The 19,253-nt window shown below is 37.3% G+C and overlaps 1 protein-coding gene across 1 annotated transcript in view; it reads right to left on the bottom strand.

Annotated features, from left to right (window-relative positions):
• The window catches only part of CA10 (carbonic anhydrase 10), a 177,514-nt gene that overhangs the window by 144,894 nt on the left and 13,367 nt on the right, over nt 1-19,253 (bottom strand). Inside the window, exon 4 of the mRNA XM_062010890.1 lies at nt 505-579. Coding sequence (XP_061866874.1) covers nt 505-579 — 75 coding nt within the window. The remainder of the gene's footprint in view (nt 1-504; nt 580-19,253) is intronic.

The following is a 19,253-nucleotide window of genomic DNA, read 5'->3' as shown; positions in this document are numbered from 1 at the left end:
TGTACTGTCAAATCAGTTCCACAACTGAACAGAAAATGGAGGTTGCTAAAGTTTCATCTTTTTGCACTGTTTCTCATTTCCAAAAGAAGAAACAGAGAAATCTGGATGATAGATTCCTTCCTTAATATGCACTTAAATTTGTAGAAACGGGATTGTCTAGAAGTGCTGCATCAGAGAGGTAAATTCAGACAGTTAACAATACTGCTTTGCAGTTCCTCCTTCCTCTTTCCTACAGACAGAACACACATTCTCAACTAGCATTTTCGTTTTACTGAGAGAAAGCAGGAATGATATCCAAGCAATTTCTTTTCTGGAAAACAGCCATGTTCTTTGAATGCTGTATTGACAAAAACCTTTCTATGCTTCACTATAATGAGCACTTGTGTAGTTCAAATCTTTGCAATGGATAAAAAACAAAACTGAAAAATCACCCCCAAACCCAACAATATTAATTCTAGTCACAAACATATTTAATATAATCTAAGATTTTAAAGTTACACTTACCTGGAACAAAGCTTCCCTGGACCACCTCCTTATAAGCCCACCAGCCTTCATGGATTTTTGGTGAATTTTGTTGAGCTAGAAAGAAATAATCAAACCATAAAATTAATACAAGGCATAGGAAATAATTATTACATAAACTTTGGAAAGCCTAAATAGGGTATCACTTTCTATGGAAATGCTGTTCCTCAAGTTTCCAATCAATGTTCATTCAATTTATTGAATGAATTATTTATTATTTATTGAGTGAATTATTTATTATTTATTGAATTATGCCACACATCTGTATCTTACGATGACCTTGTCTCTTGTTTCTCATATGGCAGAATATACTCAGCTTCTGAAGAACTTAACACTAAACTTAAATTCAGGTAGAAAAATGAGGATCTATAACACTATTGATGTCTTCTGTGCCACCAATAAATTCAGTATGAAATAAAACTGCAGAGAGGGAGTGCACTTCTATATAGAAGTCAATATCTGAGTCCAAGTTGAGGGACTGAAAAGCAGTTTCTCCCCTTCCTTTCCCAAGTTCTCCAATAATCTCTCACTTTGAATGGGAAGAAGTGACAGAGTGAACCCCAGGCAATAGCTCTGTCTATAACTGCTTCTTATCCCATGAGCTCTGAGTTCCAAAACCAGAACACACAGCCCATAGCTTCAGAAATATTAGTTTATGCCATAATGCTTTGGCAGATTTTTTTCATTTGTGTTTTCTCTGAATTTTCTTATTTAATCTCATTAATTAACTTTCAATCTCCAGCACTAGGTCTAAGAATTTGACATAAATACGCAGCTACAGAAGATGCTGGATTTAGCAGCTTTCTGCTGCAGTTTCATTTCTAGATCACATACACAAAAGACACAATTACCCTGGGAAAAGTTCCAGCAATATAATAAAGATTGTTGTTGGCATTAAAAATTACAAAGAGGATGTGACATTCAGGCTAAAAAGGATACAAGATGAGGACCATTACTTACTGTTCCATCAGTTACAAACCAATGTTTATGATTTAACTGACTGTAAATTGCAGAAATGAAAGTAAAGCTGATGTTAATTAAACACACTGACAGAAGGACCAACACTCTGCTTTACCAAAAATCCAGATACACTGGTGGAATGGGGTATGTGAGGACGCAGATTTCTCCTTGCAGTGCTGATGCTCATGCCATTAGTGGAATGGCAAAATGTTAAATGGAAAGGACTATTCCACTGTGCACTCTTTACAGTTTGCAAATGATGTTATCTTCATTATTTTAGCTTTTATATCATTGCCTAGAGAACTTAGACTGTGTAGGGCTTGGTTGTGCTGGACTGCACTATACAAACATTTGGAAAACAGCAAATCCCAACCCGCAGTCTAAATATCTGAGCAGCAAATTATTCATATCCAGTCTGAGCTGCAATTTTTTGGATCTCAGCACTGGTTTACGCAGGTTGGTTTTATGCCTCTATGCTCTGCAACAGAAGTCATTAAAGATTTCAGGATGCTTCAGCAATAAGAGAGGATACTGAGTGAATCCCAACAAAGCACAGCAATCACTCTTCTACTTAAAATTTCCCATAAAATTACATTATATTAAAGTGCTCCTTGTAGTAATATACACAGCTAAAGCTGATTCAGCCAACCAGAGGCAGATACATTTTAGCAGAGAGTGAAAAAAGTATTCATGGAGAGAAAGGCAAGTTAAGAAGGCTTCAGGGAGGATAGATGTTTTCAAATGCAATTGCTTATTGTCAGCATTCATAGAAACATATGTTATAAAAAAATGTATTGCTTTAACCCATTCTGTGGCCAGTATAAATGATACATGCCAGGTCCACAAGAAAAATATAACTCCATTATTCAGATTTTAAATGAAACCAAAATCAAAAGATGCTGATCCTGCAGCTCTTCTTTAATGTGTTGCCCCAACACTTGGTAAAGCTAATTTCAAATGCACTATCTGGAAAACAAAGATTTCTGTTGTATTTTCCCACATGTGCTGCATTAGTATGGAACAAACTACATGAGATGAGAAAGAAAATTAGATTATCAAAGCTTTGTGCTGAATAATTAGATGCCTGTGCAATTGCTTCACCTATCAGAGAAGAGCATGACCTGGCATCAGTGTGCACATTCCACTGATACCAGATCCTTATATCTTCCATGCATTAAGTGAAACACATAAACAGCAGCACAATAAGCAAAGTAAGATGCTGTGCTGTAGACATATCAAATATCTAAGTTAGGGCAAGAGCAAGGCTGGATGTACTGTCCACTTAGAGAAAACTGAGGCCACTAAGGAAATCAAGGGGAAAGGCAGGTGATTGTGAGAGAGCAGCTAGGGATACAATCCCCAGTGTCATGCTCTTTCTTGAACTCTGAAACCTCAATGTTTTATACCAGTTCATGCAAAACATCTTGCAAAAAAGTGCAGAGAGTAAATGAACACAGATTTCCACTCTGCTGTGCATGGGAAATCTAGCTTGGTGCCAAAGATTTACTCTGATGGATTCTACAGGGACTTTGCTTAGAAAGGAAAAATATGTATAAAGCTCTCATTTCTCTGAATGCAGAAAGAGGTAAGGTCTGGTAAGGCCAAGGAGGAAAGTTTGTCTCCCAATAACTTCTCCTAAAGCATGACTCCAATGTGTGTTACGCAAGTAGGCTAGAAGGAGAAAAAGGTTGTTCTCTATTTTGGAAACATAATCATACCCATACCTGGATTAGTAATGGAACAAAGGAGTGTAAAATTAGAATGAACAGACATATGGACAATCCTTGCTGGGAATCCTATCTGGGACACTTATATCTGATGCACATACAACACAGGGTCTCTACAATTGTCGTATCAATGCCCATCTGACAGAATGGCGCTGTGCCTGGGTAAACAGGTTCAACCTTATGGTTCAGGATGGTTGCCAGGAAAAGGATGCTTTGTATGTGCCACCTCATGACACTGGAAAAATAAAAATTCACTCAGCATCCTTATTTCATATGAACTAAAACTGTTGTGCCTCTTGTTGCAATTCTCCCACTTGAGGACTATAAAAAGAGATGTATATTTGCTGTGTGGATTCCGATACTCCTAGATGCCTACCAGAACACTGCAGCTCCTCCATGGCAGCTCCTTTATTTGGTATGACTTGTCACAGATGATACTGAGGAAACAAAAGGTCCAGAAAGCAAATCTGTTTTCCTGAGAGGGTTGAATATCTAAAAAAAACCCAGTAATTTCTGACACCTCTGCTTTTACCTCTAAAACCTAGAGTGTGCCCTTTTACTTCCAAGAAACATTGTTTCTGTAAGGCATCAAAATAAACAGACCCATTGAACAGATACTTGGCTGTTAGGAGCAGATTACCTGCACAAGTAGCTCTGCAAAAGCAATTTTTAGCATCAGCACTGTATTCTGCCATTAGTAGGGACAGTCCAAAATGCCACGTTTGTCCAAAGTGCTAGAGGATATTGAATGACCTCCATTTGCTACAGTGTTTTCTCCCTTGGTACTCCAATCACTAGTGTCTCAGATTAGTAGCTCTGCTGATATAACACCATTATGTCAGATCTCTTTCAACGCAGCTGCTGTAGAGAAGACAGGATATTTATTTGCTGCTGATATGACATGTGTTGCTTTCATTTTGTCAGATTATTGCAGGTATCTCTCATTGTGGAATATAAAATTACAGGCTAAGATCTGCAAAACCTTGTGCATTTTGGCTTCCTAGAGACTTCCACCCATAGGAACACAGCATTGCACAGGATCATGACAATGTGCAGGAACTGCAAGCAGCAAAAGGTGCCAGTTCCTCTTAAGGTCATCAGTTAATGGTATCTATCTCAGAGGTTAAAGTGAGTAGGCTTGTGTTTCAAAGAGAAGCTGTTGTTCAGTCAGTAAAACTATTTTCAGATCATTAGATAACACTGTATCAGATGCCAGGTACCATGATGCAGATGCTCAAATATCTGCACACAATTTGCAGCACAAAGAGGCTTTCACCTGGTTGGAATGCCAATACTTACATAATATAAAATGCTGTAATTAATACAAAACACCCCTCAGTAAATATGCTTAATTGCAAGATATAAACAAGCCATTCTACAATTACTTATTTACTTGCTATACTTACAGAAAGGCTTGAATCTGATACTATCATTTATGTCATTCACATAAGCCAAGAGTAGAATCCTGCCAGATCAGAATTCTCCATTCACTTTACTGCCATTTCACACAGATGAAAAATGCTAGACTCTGAAGGATCAGGCTTACAGCAGTTAGGAGAAACAAATTCTGAATTTTATTGATCTGAGCTCTTCTGATTGCTATATTAATCACTCAGCATGCTTATCCCTTCTTATCTTACATCCTAAGAGTCTTGCTTGTGATAACCTGGCTAGCATTGCCCTAGTATTACATAATAACATTTTTACCACCGTTTACCCTTTCTGCATAGTTATTGAAAGAAAACCAGTTGCAACTATGAGCCATTAGTTTCATAATACACTTAGTGCAAGGCATTAATTCACTGTTAATACTTTGATATGAAACTCCCAGAAAAATAAGACAAGAAAAATAGATCCTCAAATTTGCTATTTCAATATTAAACAGTAAAAATGAAATATATATTTACAAGGTATTAGATGCTAGTAGGATCTTCACTTCTCTCCACTCTTTGTGTCTCACAGACTATTGGCTTTAAAGGACTTATCCTGGTTCTTTCCCAGCTAGCATAAGCTATTGCTTAGCTATTGTAATACTATTTGATTTTCCACTCAGAGTTGCATAGTTCACTGAGTAGCTTCACCACTCTCAAGGTATCTTCTTCAGTCATTGACAAATAATCCAAGATGGCTGTGCCTTCCAGCAGAAATGAAAATTAGAGACATTTCCCTGTAGTGTTTCAGAAGATTGAGTGTTCTAGTAGAAAATTAGCCCTACAGAGAAAAGTGCAGGATGGGGTAAGGAAAAAATATACAAGAAAAGTTTAATCTGTTTTGCTGAATTCCATGTCCAGTACCTTAAATGAAGTCTGTACTTTGTAATTATTTTACATATCTTTAATTACCACATTTTATATGGAAGTTTTGCATACTGTTACAAGCCAAGGATGGGTTGCCTAAACTTTGTAGGGAACACAGACTTCCTCAATCTAAAAAATCAGTTTCAACATCTTCAGCTATACAAGTACCACCCTTTGGCCCCTACCAACAAATGACTCTTAAAGCAAATGGAATACACATGTATGAAGTCGACTTGACAGCAGGGGAACTAAATAAATGCAATTAGCTAAAGATTCAGCTCTCTGTAATTAATGTTCAATTTGTTTAAAACAAGTCTGTAAAATTGCAGCTATTATTTAAGATGTTTTTATGCAGCCTTTTTATATTAAAATTGTCTAACAACACACACTTCAGGCACTATGTAAAGCATGATTTGTAAGTGAATGGGTACAGGACAAGAAAGGTTATCTTGCTTATGAATACTACAGCTTACGTGGTATGCCTCACTATATGATGAGGGAGGAAAAGGAAAACAAAGGATTACAAAGGGATCAATAAAAAAAATGCTTTCATCAGCTATGCCAGATTTCTCTTTTTTGGGGGGTGAGGATAATATTTTTCTTCCAAAACATGCAAATGCTCTTTCATTAAGTTAATACTTTCCAATTCCATAAATCCTCCTTCAACTACGTGTAAAAGCTCTCATTGCTGCTGTGATTTCAAACAGTATTCAACACAAGCAAAACAGACGTGACCTGTTTTCATCACAATCTGAGGGCAAAAGTAAAGCATTATCAAGGGAACTCTACTGTGGCACAGAGACTTGACTATTCTCTGTATTTTCCATTTATTGTAATTTTTTCTTCTGATAAAGCTCAAATTAAAACCCAGGCCAAAGGGAGAGGTTTCATACATGCAGACTCACATGTGTGCAAGTAGTAGTGACAAACAATGTGCAATAACATTACAATGTAGGTAACTGGTGCATCTGCTAGCTCTCCCTAGCTGGCATTTGATGAGAGCCACTGAGTCTTCAGAGTCACTGCATGCTGCTTAAAGAACCATAAACTAAGATGTTTACATGTACTTAAGCCCATATTAGGATGCACATTCTGCTTACAGCACTCTCTCACCAGAACTCTGCAAGATTGGCAGTATCTAGAAAAAGCTCAGTTTGCAGGAAGTAAAATGTGTGAGAAGGGTGTTGTGCAGCTGTTTTCTACATCCTTTCTAGTCAAATATATTAGTGAACCTTTTCACTAAAGAATTTCAAATATTAAAAGAACAAAAGAAAAGGAGAAAGGAGAAAAGGCAAGGGATTGACAGTCTAAAGTCCACTGTACAGAACTGGCAGGCAGGACCCCTGAACATAATTTCTTCCTCCGCTGTTAATCATGCAGGTAAGTGTGCACTTTCATTAAAAGTTTGCAATAGCAATTACCATCCCTGAGTTAACAGCTTCCTTGCTTTTTGCCCTCTGATATCAAAACAGCTTATGTGTAAGCAGGAATCATCCCAATAATGTTTATGAAGAATACACTAAGATTTATATGCTAGGTAACTGTATATCATGCTGTTAAAGGAAACTATACAAAATATGATTTTGAGTGGTGGGTCCCAACTTGTAATAAGCACTTTTCCATACAGCATATATATGCCCAATCATACAACTGTTATTTAAGTTTTAGTATAAATGAACAACCGTCTAAAGCTTTTAGTCAGAAAAAGTTAAAACCATTTTGACTCACTCTTTCCTGAGCACCTAAGAACACCAGTGTTAATGATGGATTGCACTGCAGGATGAATTACTTTATGTCACTGCACCTAATTTAACACTAAACTCTTGCATACTGTTCCTAACTCAATTTGTAGAAAATCAAATGTCCCTGTAAAGCTGCTGTCCTTTTAATGTGACTAACGTACAAGAGTTGGACCATATAATGTATAGGACATGGTATGTTTACTCTCTCCAAATATTTTTTGGCTAACATGGCTGGTATACTAAAGCAGTGTTACACAAAAGTAATACTATTTTTGTAAGTTCTCCTTCATCAAAACTTCATAACTTCATTTCTGAAATGACTGAGAGACAGGGAACTTCTATATAGATGTCTATGCTGTCTGGGAATGACAAGCAGCTCTGAATGCTGAAGGTTCTACTTACAAATTACTATCAACTAGGGACGAGATTCTTTGCTTCCTCAGAGCCCATATATAGCTATGGGAACCACATTACTTTTGAATGAGATACAGTTCTTTTCCTTCTCTGGCATAAGAATCAAAATTGCATCAATACTGATCTACTATAAGAAATCAAAGCAATTAAATTAATGCAGGAGAAAATGACTGCATTGCAGCAATTAGAATACTGACTGTAAGCAGTGTGGGAAGTTCAGAGAGTAACACCAGAGACCAGGCATCTCTCATTTCAGGCATTGATGGCATGCTTAGTGTTTCAAGGGTCCTAAACCACATTAGTATCATTTGGTTGCCTCAACGTTTTCCAGTTTCTGATAGGAGTGTCAGCATACACAATAGCCTGCTCTGTGTTGTGTTCAAGGGAGTATTTAATCTGCGATGAATTGTTTAATCATGTCTAAATATCAAGTCTGAAGAAGCCTATAAAATAATGCAGTAAGAAAGAGTCAGATATCTTGTGGTATTAGCTTGAGAATACCTCTCTTCATCACACTGCATGCCCTCCACTCCCATTAATTTCACTGTGGTTCGGAGACACTCAGCTTCAAAGAAATGGCCTCAATATCCTTGAGCCTTTAAAGTTCAATACATTATTAATGTTAAATTAATAGGGCTTCCTTTAAAAGGAAACCACTAAGTTCCTTCCTCAGAAGCACATAGGATATTGATGTCTCATTGGGTATTCTGACCCTAGTTGCTCTCTATGCTCTCTAAACAGAAGGTTACCAATCAGTACAAACAGGGACTGTCCTGTTAGCTGCCACAGGCGCATCTCTTTCCTTTATTTTTGCCAAATCTTTGTCTCCAGCAAAGAGAAATTATTTCTTCAGTAGTCTTCCCATGAGGGAGCCGTGCCCAGAATTTAAGTATTCATCACCGCTTAGGCAAACTCAAGGGGAAAAAATAAAGGTCTTCCAATTAACCTCGAGACTAACGGCATGGCATCAATATTAGGTGCTTGATCCTACAAAATACACAGCAACCTCAAATCCCATGGAATCGTACAGCACATGAAAACTTGTGGCCCAGAACGTGATATGGAAACATTCTGAAGAGCTACATCATATGCAGAGAATTCATAATGCTTAAGCAATACTATTATGAGCCTTTTGCAACATCTTAACAAAGGGACACATCTAATAAAGAGAGAAGGTGGCTGCCTTCAATCTCTCAAAAACACAGCAGAACTATGAATGGCAATCTGTAGAACTTGTACATACATTACTCCAGCTTCAGTCAACACAATGATGCACGTTTCTAACAGGAACAGTAATTTTCTCCTGCTTAACATAGCTATATATAAACAAACAAACAAAATCTTGGAAAAAACAACCTCAAATCAAGCTAATGGAAAAAGAGAGGCTAAATTATTTTCATTATACTGAATTGGATTCTGAGTCCTAGATTTCTTATCCTGGAGTTGACAGTCAGGGCACTAATCCAGATCAGCTTTCTGGACTACCTAAATCCTCAGCACTTAAACCTTATGGTCCTGTCTGAAATCACAAAGTAAAACAAAGAAAATATGTTTTTCTGGCCATATAATAACTGCTCTGTGAGCATCAAGGAGACATCTCAATTCAGAGGATAAGCCAAGATATGGCTGTATTTCAGGCCACAGCATCATGACAGAAAATGAACCCATAATAATGTGGGTTTATTGCAATTGCTCTTCAACATCACCACTGCGGTTTATTAGTGTCTTAGCGATAGGTGGTTCTTGGTTAGTGCACATTTCTTAACACAATGGAGGAAAAGACCTCAACTTTATAGCTGATTTTTATTCATAAGTGACAGCCTTTCTTCCAGTAAGTAGCAGTACTTTCAGTGGTATTAACAGGACTGTGATGTATTTTTCAACATAAAATATGATTTCAGACTGAACCAGATTTTGACTTGATGAAAAAGTTTCTACATCAGGCAGATTTTCATAAGAGCCCAGTTTATGTGTATTCCCTTTACTATACATGGTGTGAAGAGAAGAATGCTAAATAGCAATGAACTCACTAAATTCCCTTTAAAGTGCCGAAAGGAGTTAGGATCATCACGTTTGTTTCTGTGTACCAAACAATGAGATGCCATGGGCTATCAGAAATTCTGAAGTTCATGTTAACAGTACAAGGGTTTTATATAAGTTTTCTTCACTGTCATTCCTGGAAAATGGTGGAAAATAAAGTGTGAAATACTAGAGGCAAGAAAAAGGACTGAAGACTAATATTTGCTTCTGACATAGTTGGAGTAAGTCAGAGCAACTCCCAGCAAGAAATGATTCTTAGAGAACCCAAAACACAAGCAGAGACTCTGGCCCTGCATGATAAAAAGCTATCAGAAGTGGCAAAGAGCCATTATAATTACCCACTATGTTATTAATGAACCCCAAATCATTTAATAAAACAAAGTGCAGAATCCCATTAGTGATGAACTGGCCACAAGACAAGCATTAGCAATTTGGATCACCAGTGTAAACTTACTTTGCATAAATTTAATTTGTAGTACAAAAGGCAGTGTAGGAAAGCAGAGAAGAAAATAGTCTTATCAATACCTCAGTCCACTTACATCCCTTTAATCCAAATGATGGAGAGTCATCCCCTATGAATAAAATGGAGTATTTCACTACTGCCTGATACCATAGGTAGCCATCAATGTTAAGGTTAAAGGTGATCCAAATCTGGAAGTGAGGAAAAGCAGGTTTGGGGTTTTTTATTCAGCCTGTGAAATGAGACATGGGAAATAATTGTGGAAAAGTTGAACTTGAGTGAAGCGATTGAGGAGCAGCAAAAAGGAAAGATCATTCTAGTCAGATCAGTTGCCAGGATAAGACAACATAGATAAGAAAAAACAGGTCTTATTCATCTTAGTTGCCAACCATGTTATACTGACATTTCAATTCATTAATTACTGCTTATACAGTACAGTGATGACAGCCATATAAATACTTAAAAACAGTGCTTCTACTGATTCATATTGGACTACTCTCAAAACTTTATCTTGCTTCCAATCTTGACAAGAGACAAATCACTCTCAATACCTCCCCCTGCCATTTCTGTTTCCCTGCAGTTCTGTGGAATATCCCTCAGAGATTACTTCTATCATCCATCTGTCCATGGTTGTGTTTATCCTCTGAAATTGGAAGAAGTCATAACCTTCCTCCTCTCTGGACTGACTCCTAAGACAGCAATGCTATCCTGCCATTCTGATGCTATTTCATTATTTCTATTCCAATCAACAATATTCTTGGAGAGAAATGATGCAGCTCTGTCTACTTTGGGTGGCCACAGAGAGTAGATTATCCTTCTGGACCCTACTAAATTTCTTGGTTTTTTGGAGCTTGTAAAGGTGTCTTCTATTCATCCTTCTCAACCATTTCTTTAGCCATTATTCAAAAGCTACAGTACATAGTACCAAGCTAACTTGTCTCTCTGGCTGCAGGATCAGGTCTGGTTTGTGTTTGTATGTTGAGTAGCAGTACATAAGGACTAAATGGAAAGGCATGGAGATATCAGTGACACCGGTGACGGGAGAAGCCAGACTCTGTAGGAATAAGTTACTTCCAGTCTTTTGACCTTCCCATTGGAACACACTGAATTTTATGCATAACATCTCAGCTATTCTATAAACTCTAAGTCCACTTGAAATAACCTCCTTATTGCTAGCCAAACTAGTCAGCAGATGAGCAGGTTAAAACTATTTGGGATACTGAAATTTATCTACAGCATATAAACTTTTGTTTGTGTCCAAAAAAAACCAACCCAGATGAAAGTTAGTCTCACAGACATCAAAATTGTAACAGTAAGAGGTAGGAGAAACTGAATTTTGCACATTTTATTTCTGCCCTTCACAAATACCTGCCTAGCTGCTCATGAAGCTGTACACTAACCACCAAGGATATCCAGTAAGGGATGATGAATAATGCACACAAATCAAAGTCCACTGTATCTGGCTAAGTGACCATACAATTATACAATAAACACCACCACTGACTCTGTAAACTTGATTTTGAGCCCTGTTAGACAGATGCTTAGGGTCAAAATTGGATGATGAGACTGGATGCATGGAAAGGCTCTTACACCAGGGTCCTTTATCCAGCTTTCAACTTCATACCAGGCCAGGTTCACTGCAGCTGGCATGCTACAATGCCAGATGTTCACTTAGCTACACAGGAAACTAAAGTCAGTACCAGAAGATGCCAACTTATTTTACATTAGTCAGACTCATTTCCACCCTTCCACACATGCCTGGAGGTGATCCAGCAACACACCTAAAAGGAATCATGTGTTTTCTGGAATCCTTACAGTACTATGTAGGTGGCATCTGCTTGTTATTTTTTCACAACACAACTTTGTGCAGCGATATATTGATAAGACTGCTCTTATTTATTGTTTTGTCCTTTTGGCATCTACAACCAAAAAGTTGTAGATGTCACATGCTAGAAACTGTACAAAATACAGAAGATCCATCTCTATTCAAGAACTTGAGAGACCCCATTATTTAGCTGAAGAACAAACCATTCTAACCATGGCTGCACACACTTCAAGCTATTCCATTGATCTTCAGACTTTAAGCCAAATCCTTTCTTTTTGTGTCTCCATATTGTAGCAATTGACCATGTCTTGCCTTCATCTCCTGGTTCTCAAATTTATGCATGTTTATGGTTTTCTTAGTGGTACATCATCATACATAAGGAGCCTGATACTAAAACTCTTACTAATGCAAGCAGTCCGTATAACTCAAGGAGTTTTCTTGTATGAGTGAGGATTATTAAGATTTAACAAGACTGATGCAGCACATTGCAGAACACGGCATTTTGATAAATGGGGCTCTCACAGCAACTTATGCTACATGCATTCTAAAACATTTAAACTGATAGGAATTATTCTCATTACTTCAAATGTGTGCTGAATGTGGTTTCAGGAGAAACACAAGGTTTTTTTTGTGACACATCTGTATCATAATCTTTCTTTTTGAGTGTGGATTTCAGCTGTGATATCCCCGGCTGCAACACAAAGTAGATAAGGAAAACATGGCACTGGACTTGCTACACAGCTCAGCTGGTAAGATATGGGGTTATGCCTTCAGCAGGTTCACTCCATGGTGATAATATTTACTTTACAAACACTTGACACTTCTTCTCATTATTTTCTGCCATTAGAATGCAGCCTGAATGTGTGAAAGATGCCAGGACAGTAAACGAAACAACAACCTCTGATATTAAGAGGCTAAGTAAGGTCTGTTTACTCTCAAAAAACCAGAAGACTACTCAAACAAAAATAATTAATTTTGGGTTCATGCTTTCTTGAAATATGCTTTTCTTCAAAGACAATCCAATAACTTTCAATATTTATTCTAGGAGTCATAGGGCAATATTTATTCTAACGGTCTTTGCAGGGATAACAGCAGACTTGATTTGAGTTGAAAGGAGATCTAGACTCTTTTCTTTCTGCTAACCCAGAAAAAGTTCATAGTAAAAGAACAAATTTTCTCCTTTAGGTAGCATTTAATTAATTCAATTACAAAACTTTTTGGTGAATTTGTCATGAGTAAAATGGCAAAACTGGCATTTTGCAAACTATGTCTTTACCGCATAAGGACATCAACATTTTCTTTCCTTTAATTCTCTTGGTAGCTGTTCTAAATCAAAGAGTAATAAAAAACATGTAAGGTTTAGTGGACCATCAAGCTACATTACTGAATATTAAATCAAACAAAAACCTGAAAGACTAGGCATTCCATTTTTTAAATTAAGTCAATAATCTAAAAGTGATCACTAATCGCTTTTCATCATACATCTTTAAAGAAATTTCAATACACAATTATAGACTTGTCACAAATCAGAGGCTAAGTACACATTAAAACGTTAGGAATTAACCATTCTGTTGCTATGAAACACAGTGGTAATCCACAGATAACACTACTGTATGATTAAACGTCAAGGTGATCCAGAGGCTTGGTAAATTTTAACTGTCTCAAAAAACACAACAATTTTGAAATGATATCATCTCTGATCTCAAATGCCAATCTTTCTCTTCTCCCCTGAACAACTTGTCATTCATCCATGGTTTTAAAAAAGACAAAGAAATGCTAAAGACAGGCTAACTATAGAAATATTGAACCTTAAATTCCAAATACCTGCTTAAACAATAGCACCACTTTCCTTCCATCTGCATTCAGCCACGTTCTTGAACGTAGCATGGCATCATGTGTGCAACTGCTGTGATGAAATGGAGTGGACATTATGTGATGTAAAGGACACACACAGGCCTATTTCCCTAGGACAATTATCACCCTGAATAGGCATTTTGTATTAAACCTGCTGCTTCTTCATCTAAGAAGAAGCATCCCCCACCCTTCTCCCTGGCATTGTCCCCCAAAGAAGTCAAAGTCTTATCTGTAAATCCAGAGGCTTCATCAGTTCATGTGAAATCAGTGAACAGAAACTAGTACAGTAGCATCACAACTGTAAACACAACTTCAACCATAGATAAACCTAAATGAGGTCAGACTCCACTTAAAATGCTAACACAGAGATTTCCATTCGTTTTAACTAATGTAATAAAAAAAACTGGCATGGAAAGTATCTTACACCAGGGTCCTCGATCCAGCTGAGTATCAATTGGCAGTAAGCTGCCCTGTCTCACATAAATCTGCATTAAGAATCATGCAAGATTTGGACCTGGAAGCCTCAAGACCCTCAAGGCAGCTTTTTCATTACTTTATAGTTTGTCTGGGCAATTATCTCTGCGAAATGCAGTGCAAAGCCCTACTATTCTGATTTGGCAGTGAGCTATGAGTCAACTGTCTTTGACTTACCCATCGAGGACTCTACACACTGAGCAGCAGCATCTCTTTATTTCTTTATAACAATTAATGGGAAACATTTTGAGATATTTGAATAAAAGGAACTTTTATTCATACAGAAAGCACTGTTTAAAGAAATTACATTTCTCTAGGCTTTGAATTAAGAAGCGTAGTCACTCCTAATGGATTAAAACATGACATGTTTTACTTACCTCCTACACATGCTTATATCCTTTTATAAAAGGCTAATGCAGAACTTCTTTAACAGTCTTCCACGCATTTTAAGTGCTAAATGGTCTATGATCATCAATACACAGATTAAGAAGCACTTTAGGGGCTGGATGAAGCCAGACACCTCATTACATGTTGCCCTCAGTCACTGTAGTGTTATAGTAACATGACAAAAATAAGATCCATTTTAACATTCTCTCTTTGCCCTCAAATAGATATAAAAAAGACCTGTCTGGACTTTAGGAAGGAAAAAGCTTCCAAACGTCAGTCTATGCCACAGTAGACAAGAAGACTGCTGTCATTACAGAACTGTGATATCTCTGGGCATTGCCTCCTTCCGTGCAGATAGCAAAAACTGTCTTTTTAAGGGTCTGATCTTCCTTCTCCTCCACTGCAGTCTGGTCAAATCATACAATGACTTTAACAGAACATAATCTGAACCCAAACCTGTACTTAACAATTATCTAAGAACCTAATGGTTCTTAGGTTAGGTAAGTTAGTAGAAATTCAAGTGTGGCCACCACTTGGAAGTAGAAAGCTGAGTAAAAGGAGGGGACTGGTTTTGCTTTATGCTTTCCTTAAGGTGACTATTTAAGTGGCTTTTTTCCTCAACCTAATGCTTGGAACAGAGGTAACGGGCTGCTGCTTAGACCTTTGGTGCAGAAGAAAACCCTCAAAGGCTCATTAATTGAAGCCAACCAGGTAGTGCTGTGAAAGGCCACTTCAGCTAGTCTTCCTAGCACTTGAAGGTAAAAGTATCACAGATTTTTAGCATGTCATTCAAACTCTGAAAATGTTTGATTCCTGAGTGTTCCTGAAGAGGTGATGTCCCTTTTCTACAAATGAGACAGATATTAAAAAAATATCTTTTACCTTTTATTAACCAATTTTTAACCCCAGTGTACATTTTTTACTGTACTCACAGAACATTTGATACATACAAAACATTTTCCATTGACCTGTTTTAGCTGTAACTGCTCAGCACTTCTGCAATCAGGCCGTGGGGGAAACAAGAAACGTGCCATTAGTGAACACTCCTAAAAAGTTTGATTAAAATGTGTTGCCAAGCAACACAAATTCTGGAAAAGACAGTGATAAAATTGTATTCTCTCAAACAGCCTTAAATTCCTTTGTGACTATCTTTTCCTCTTCCTGCAATCCCCTCCTTTATTAACTGTATCCCACCACCTCTACAATAAAATGGGAATATGCTAAATTAGAGCATTTTACCTCACAGCTGCTGCACAGGCAATCATACTTCTAGTATTTCTAAAGTGTTGGGATAACTTTAGATTGTGAGTATGTATGAATTCCTTGCTTGCCTCTCCCCTACTCTTTATATTTTACTAAAACTAAAACATTCTGGATGGATGAGCAAATAAGTTTTGGTGCTATTGATCCATAGCAATAATCAGAAGCAAAAGTGTTAGAATAATGAATACTAAAGCAGACAGCAAAGAGAGACTCTTCATCAAAAACCTTCCAGACATTACAACTAGAGGTTTAGGAATCTCTTGAGACAGAGGTTCCACCATATTAACCTGGGAAGAACTGATAATAATAATTATTATTATTATTAATAAATTATTAATAATAGCCTTCTCATACTTGCTTTACATTCTCTTTCTATCTGCAAAACAAAATAAGGCCCATAGCTCTTATCTCTAGGAAGAAACAGTCTACAGCTAGCACAAGTCAAATGTATATTTAGTTAGACCAGTGAAGCTGTGCTGACTTACTGTGCACAGTATCATTTAGGTTGGAGTAGCATCCAAAAGCTCCAATTAGGAGGAAATCTCCATCATGCCAGGCACTAGATGAATACCTACAGTCACGCATGCCCTATCCCAGGGAGACAGACCAGACTTCCTTCCTATGCTCCTAATTGGGCTCTCCTTGAAACTGAATTGCAACATTTGCAGAATGTAGCTCTTTGTTTACTCCACTGGACTGGAACATGAGAATTACTTTAGTCTATCCCTTGTGAAATGCAGGCCTTGCCAAGATACCAGAGGATAGAACTGAAAGTCTAATGATAAGGTATAAAACATACCTTCATCCTCCAGGCTCTAAATATTTGACAGGCTCATCAATTTTTATCTATCATAAAAAATTTGATCTCTGCCCTGTAGCCCTGTAGACTCAATAAATAGGGTATTTATAGTTCAGACATCTCTAACTGCATAAAGTTGCTAGCTCCATCCAGCTTTTTCAGGTGACATTTTGATCTTCCTCTCATTTTGGAGAGGAAATTAGGGGAAGAAGAAAAAAAAAATGAAGAGATGGTATATATCCACCTTCCTCCTTTTTCTACCTGCATAAGAAAGAAGTGGACATTTTCCTATTGGCCACTGGTAGTTAACCTGCTTTTAAATAGACCCTTTTTCACTGTGATATTTACATGTTATTTTAAGCAGTTTGTATGAATGTCTTCAACAATTTAGAAGAGGTGAGCACCTGGCCTTACAAGATCTGTGCTGTCATTATAACTAATCAGTTCTGTGAGAGATCAATAAGCTCTCCGTAAACATCTTTTAAAAAACTGTTTTGAGACTGATAAAGGAACAAAAGCAAAGTCCAAGTCCCAAGTTAAAATGACACATAAATTCCATTCCAGAAATAACAAGTAGAACGTTCTCTTGGAGGCGGTGGGAACTCACACTAACTGTTGCCCTTCTTCAGGAAGAGCTATGTTAGGTAAGGCACAAGGGGAAGCAGGCCACATAAAACACTTGTAATATTTCAGCATGACCAGTTTAACTTGGGAAGGCTTTTACTGGAAAGCTTCCAACTCTGCCAGTTCTTTGTTACACAGTGGATTTTATTCCACAGCTGAAGACCTTCAAAATAACAAAACCATACAAAGGAAAAACAGATTGACTTTTTGGCAGGAAATCAACATGCAAATACTAATGAAATAATCTCAGTAAGCAGTCAGACTCCTCAAAGGTCAACAGCTAGATAGTGAAGAACTTCAGCATTTAAGTTATTAACAATTTTGTCTACAAGGATTCTGACAGTTCCTGTGGTTTAAGTTAAGGGTTTAAAAAAACAAAATAAAACCAAGATTTACTGACTTGAACAGTCAAGCTCTCCAGACCTCTTTCTGTGTGATTCTTCAGACATAAAGGTTGTCTTGCTCTTATGGAAGTTAGTAACCCAATTCCCATCTATTTAGGACCAGAACCATTAACACAAACCAGGTTAATGTCATCTTAGGAATGCCCACATAGCTTTTTGTAGCCCATTATTGAAAACAATTTATTTAAAATCAGTTTTTATTTAGACTCTGGTTTTAGAACATGAGCTATCCCTAGCAAACATAAACACAAATACAAAATATTAGGCGAGATTACAGAATTTCTACTCTTCAATGTGTCCATTTAGCCCAGCCCAAACACAGAAGGGTTTAAATAGACTATCCACTTTTTAGCTTCCGTATCCCTAACACAGGTCAACTATGAAAGAAATATGAACTCAGTCTTAAATTCTTGTGAACTATGGAATCAACAACTTAACCTTTCTGACCTAACACTTTACTAAAGAAAAGAAAAGCTTAAGTGAAATAATACAGGAACACTCTATTTCTGGCTATATTGTGCTTGGGATTGCTAGTCAGATCCTATCAGTTCCAAATCAGAGTTGTAAGAAGCTGAAATAAGAATTATTGTCTGCTAGTTGGATTTCTGCATCTCTTACCACCAATTTGAAACACATGGAAAGTGAATTCCACCATGTCCTTTTGACTCACACATCAAAGCGTTGTCTCTCCAGACAAAGACAGATTCATGTTGAGGACTAAAGTAACATCTATATATCTAATCTCTTTAAAGAGTGTTGCTGCAGATAAGACAAAAGAAGAGCTAAGCATTATAGAGAAAGTGTTCTCAAGGAAAAGCAAAGGGGCCTCAGGTAACACATGTAAACAGAGGTGCAAAATTGTTATAAATTTACAGGTTTAATGTCCAACATTGAGACATTTATACAAAAAGGAAAAGCTGTTGACTATGAAACTACCAAAGCACAATTGTGGCAAGAATGAAAGAAACGTTTTACCCAATGTGTGAGAAAGTGGCACATGCCTGGACTTGGCTGAATGAGAAATATTTCACCAATGTGTTTATAACTTGCCTGCTATAGCACTCAAAACACACTGATAGAGAAAACTGCTCACGAACAGCATAGTGAGTTCCAAGCTTCTAAGCGCTTACTGCAGCAACGTGGTCTGTTTCCCAACATCTTTGCAGTCCTTGGAGAGGTGTAGATGCAGATTTAATGAGCAATGCATACCATCTGTTAATATTGCCTTTAAGAGCAACTGAGAAAAAAACAGCAATAGCAAGAATGCAAGGGATGGCAGAAGCCTTAGAAAGATGGACTATCAATAATAGGGTTCTCTCTGTGTGATTGCTATAAAAACAAATCCCCCCAAATGAGCTGACTACATGTTTACTTTGCAACTGATAAAATATTTAAGTCAGTCTTAAACCTGAATCAGAACCACGCTATATAAAACATTCAGGCTAACATTCAGGGTATATA

Source organism: Colius striatus, chromosome 18 (assembly GCF_028858725.1).
Source record: "Colius striatus isolate bColStr4 chromosome 18, bColStr4.1.hap1, whole genome shotgun sequence".
Taxonomy (NCBI): domain Eukaryota; kingdom Metazoa; phylum Chordata; class Aves; order Coliiformes; family Coliidae; genus Colius; species Colius striatus.
This window is presented reverse-complemented; position numbering and strand designations above follow the sequence as displayed.